The 3752-nt window shown below is 42.0% G+C and overlaps 1 protein-coding gene across 1 annotated transcript; it reads left to right on the top strand.

The window, feature by feature from the left end:
• Positions 1-1136: 1136 nt before the first annotated feature.
• Positions 1137-3058, top strand: LOC142895310 (P2Y purinoceptor 12-like). Its single transcript, XM_076036236.1, has 3 exons — positions 1137-1274; positions 1371-1941; positions 2027-3058. The coding sequence occupies exons 2-3, from the start codon at positions 1690-1692 to the stop codon at positions 2861-2863; spliced, it is 1089 nt and encodes a 362-aa protein (XP_075892351.1). The 5' UTR covers positions 1137-1274; positions 1371-1689; the 3' UTR covers positions 2864-3058.
• The last annotated feature ends 694 nt before the right edge of the window (positions 3059-3752 follow it).

Raw genomic sequence — 3752 nt, 5'->3', positions numbered from 1 at the left:
CTTTTTTTCTTTTTTCAGGTCGGTAGCCACACAAGCAGGATGTTTCAAGCAATCACATTTACGCAACTGCAGATGCAAGATATGAGGCACTGTGGTAGTACATAAAATTAAAACAAAAACTAAACTAAAAACATATGCATTCATTTTGGGTGCCTAAAACTTTATTTGCACCTTTGCAGACGACACTGTTTCTTTTTCCATCTGACGGATAGCCTGATACGTATGAGAATGTACGTATGAGTTGCAATAAAATACAGTGTGAGACAGTGTCAGACTGCTGAGTCTTAAGGATAAGATAAGTGCCTCTGCCCTTTTTTTTTATAAAAGTAGATGGAAAGATTGGCTCAGCCATTTGATGAAAGCAGCTCTGAGTTCATTTTTCTAAAGTGTTTCCTGGCAAATCTTATTGGAAAGGGGTGCAGACAATTTGGTGGAGCGATTCTATCCATCTGTCTGACCCAGGAACACCCCTTTGTCCCTCAGACAGAGCTGGAAAATCTCACTTTAGAGAAGGATGCAAGATAGAGATCAAAAAATCTTTTATATGGATCATAAAACCTTTGTTTATTTTTTAGTTTGTGACCCAGAAGAATCATTTGGTGTCTTTCCAGGTTGCTAGGCAAAGGAAATATTTTAGTATTGCCAAAACTGTGGTAGCTTTTTTAAGAATATTTGAAAAAAAATCAACAAACCATCATTCTTAACTGTGTATTTCAAACAAAATAAAAATATACCCTCTAATATTTACTTCTTCTGATTGAAATGTTATGATTACAGGGACCTTACAATGAACTTTAAACAGGATGTGGAGAATGAGGACAGAGAAGCAATGAGGTAGAACGCTCTGGTCAGCCTGTCAATTCTGTGGTTAAGCGTATTGATGCAACACATAGTAAAATGCGTTGATACAATAATTCATGCAGTATCTCATTTTATCATCAAATCATGTCCGGGCAGATTTACACCAGCACAAGCTAATTTTAACAACATCATTCGCCATTTTATTCTGCAATACGACAGTGAATGTGCCAAAACAAGCCTTAGATGTTTAAATAGATGGAGAAGTGCTGTCAGCAGCCTTTTCTCATGACAGGAAAGGGAAAAAGGAGAAGAAAAAGAGAAAGTCTTCCTCTCTTACTTGCGTGTCGAAAAACAAAGTGACAGTTCAGACAAACTGCCAACGACTTCAGGTCACATTTAATTTCTCGGAACAGAAAACAAAGACAAAAATAATTTGGTTGGATTCCTTGGACATATATATCAGATACTGACAGGTCAGTTACTTTTTTTTTTCTTCAATTTTCTCCAGCAGATTGTAGGAATGTTTCAGTTAATTTTGTTATTTAATTTTTGATTTTGTTGCTCACCAGATACACCCTGCTCTATACTTGAATTTTACTGGAAAGTTCACTGGCAGTCATGCCTTTGCAGATCTAGCCGTTGCTCGAAGTTAAGTAATTCTAACAGTTTTTAGTCACATAGTGGAGCTGTTGCGTTGGCCTCTAAAAGAATATGAGATTTCCTAAGAATAAGTAATATTTTCATATGAGGCGATACCTCACATTACATTCACTTCCTTTCTTTTAAATAAAAAGTGGTTGTCAAGTGCTCATTTCCTTTGACTGATTCAGATTCAATAATACAGTCAACCTGAGAACTTTCTGCCGTTGTTCCTCTCAGACGGCAGCGATGGAAAGAAATTTGTCGCTCCCGTTCTTCCCCGGCAATCACGGCCACAGCAACGGCACCTGCTCCCGCGACAACGTGCTGAAGACTGTGGTCTTTCCCGTTCTCTACTCCTTGCTCTTCCTGCTGGGACTGATCCTCAACAGTGTGGCTGCGTGGGTGTTTTTGCGCATTCCCTCCAAATCGCATTTCATCATATACCTGAAGAACATCGTGGTGGCTGACATCATCATGACCTTCACTTTTCCCTTCAAGGTTGGTTTCTTGAGATTTAAAATTATTTATTTAGTGCTGTGGGTATTTCTTGTTCTGTTAAACAGGTGTTGTGTTTTTTTTGCAGGTGTTGTCCGACTCCAACATGGCCTCCACAGGGCTGCGTGTGTTTGTGTGCCGAGTTTCCTCCGTGCTCTTCTACCTCACCATGTACATCAGCATCCTCTTCTTCGGCCTCATCAGCATCGACCGCTGCCGAAAGACCCTCAGGCCCTTCCGCGGGACCAATTCGGCTCGGCTGGTCCGTCGCAAACTCCTGTCGGGAGCCATCTGGACCTTTCTCCTGCTTCTCTGCTTGCCCAATGTGATCCTGACGCAAAAACCGCCGAAGTGGCACTATTTCAAGTGCAGTGACCTAAAAACGGAGGACGGACTCAGGTGGCACGAGGTGGTCAACCACGTGTGCCAAGTCATCTTCTGGGGGAACCTGGTGACCGTGATCGTGTGCTACACCCTCATCACCAAGGAGCTGTACAGATCCTACGCGCGTTCTCGCTCGCACGCCACCGCAGGGCCCACAAGTGGGGAGTCGAGCGGCGCAGCAACTCCAAAGAAGGCCAAAAAGAAAATGAATGCCAATGTCTTCCTGGTGCTGGCGGTGTTCTTCGTCTGCTTCGTCCCATTCCACTTTGCGCGAGTGCCGTACACCATGAGCCAGACCCGGGGGCTGCTCTTCGACTGCAAGCTCAAGCTCTTCTTCTTTCAGCTGAAAGAGAGCACACTGTTCCTCTCGTCCTTGAACTCTCTCCTGGACCCTCTCATCTACTTCTTCCTGTGCAGCTCCTTCAGAACCACTTTGTTCAAGACGCTGCGGTTGCCTCCTGGTACCTGCAGGTGCCTAGCCAGCAGGGGGTCAGATACAGACACGGGCTGCACCCCGCTGCGAGACTCTGCCTGTACGTGAATTTGCAAAATCTGACAGTCAGTTTGGGTCTGCCCAAGTTTTCTTCCCATTGGGAAGCTTTTCCCTGCCACTGTGGCTCCAAGCCTTCTCTGGATGGAAACGTAGTTTCTCTTCTAATTTGTGAAAAAGTGCTTTGGAACACCACTGGATGTGATGTAGCCCTCTCTGAATAAAAGATTGATTGATTGACAAGAATTTAAACTCAAATGTGGGACCACAAGATTGCTCAGAGCCCATCATGTTACTTTGTTCACAGATCTGTAAAAAAAAAAAAAAAGGAATGCTTAAAAAAAAAAATTCTGTTCTCCAATCCAGTTGCCAAAAACATGAAGTTCCTCTCTAGTTTTTCTGTTCCACCTGAAAATGAAATGTGATATTTACATAGATTAACGTCTGCATCCTGCAGCGTCTGGGCAGGGCTGACCTCTATATTAAATCACAACATCGACAATCATCCTCATGATGTTTGCATGTTCAATGATTCCCTATTAGTTTTGCAGAGAAAGGGATTTTTTTTAAAAATTGAGCACTTTTTATATCTTTATATTTTCCATTTAATGATTTAACTGGACATTTCTGGGAAATTAAGAAGTGTAATAAGGCAATATTATATTATCTGTATTCTAATTTATAATGCCTTTTCATAGCAGCATAATCCAAAACGTACCTAAAAAATAAAGTATTGGCGACAGCTTCAGAAGAATGCCCGAAATTAAACCCATTTTTGATCTTTATATATTATCATTCCAGACAATGAGCCTTGCATGTTTAACTATCACTATAATAGCTCACCAGAAAGCATCATATTTGATCATGTGTCTACAGCCTCCCGATGTTTGGAAGGAGACATTAGCAAGCCAATAACCTGTCTTGGATGTTATCACTAACC

Source organism: Nelusetta ayraudi, unplaced genomic scaffold (assembly GCF_046127955.1).
Source record: "Nelusetta ayraudi isolate G7.1 ecotype Tasmania unplaced genomic scaffold, CSIRO-AGI_Nayr_v1 ptg000048l, whole genome shotgun sequence".
Classification (NCBI taxonomy): Eukaryota; Metazoa; Chordata; class Actinopteri; order Tetraodontiformes; family Monacanthidae; genus Nelusetta; species Nelusetta ayraudi.
The sequence above is the reverse complement of the archived record's forward strand: the minus strand, read 5'-3'. Positions and strand labels throughout refer to the sequence as shown.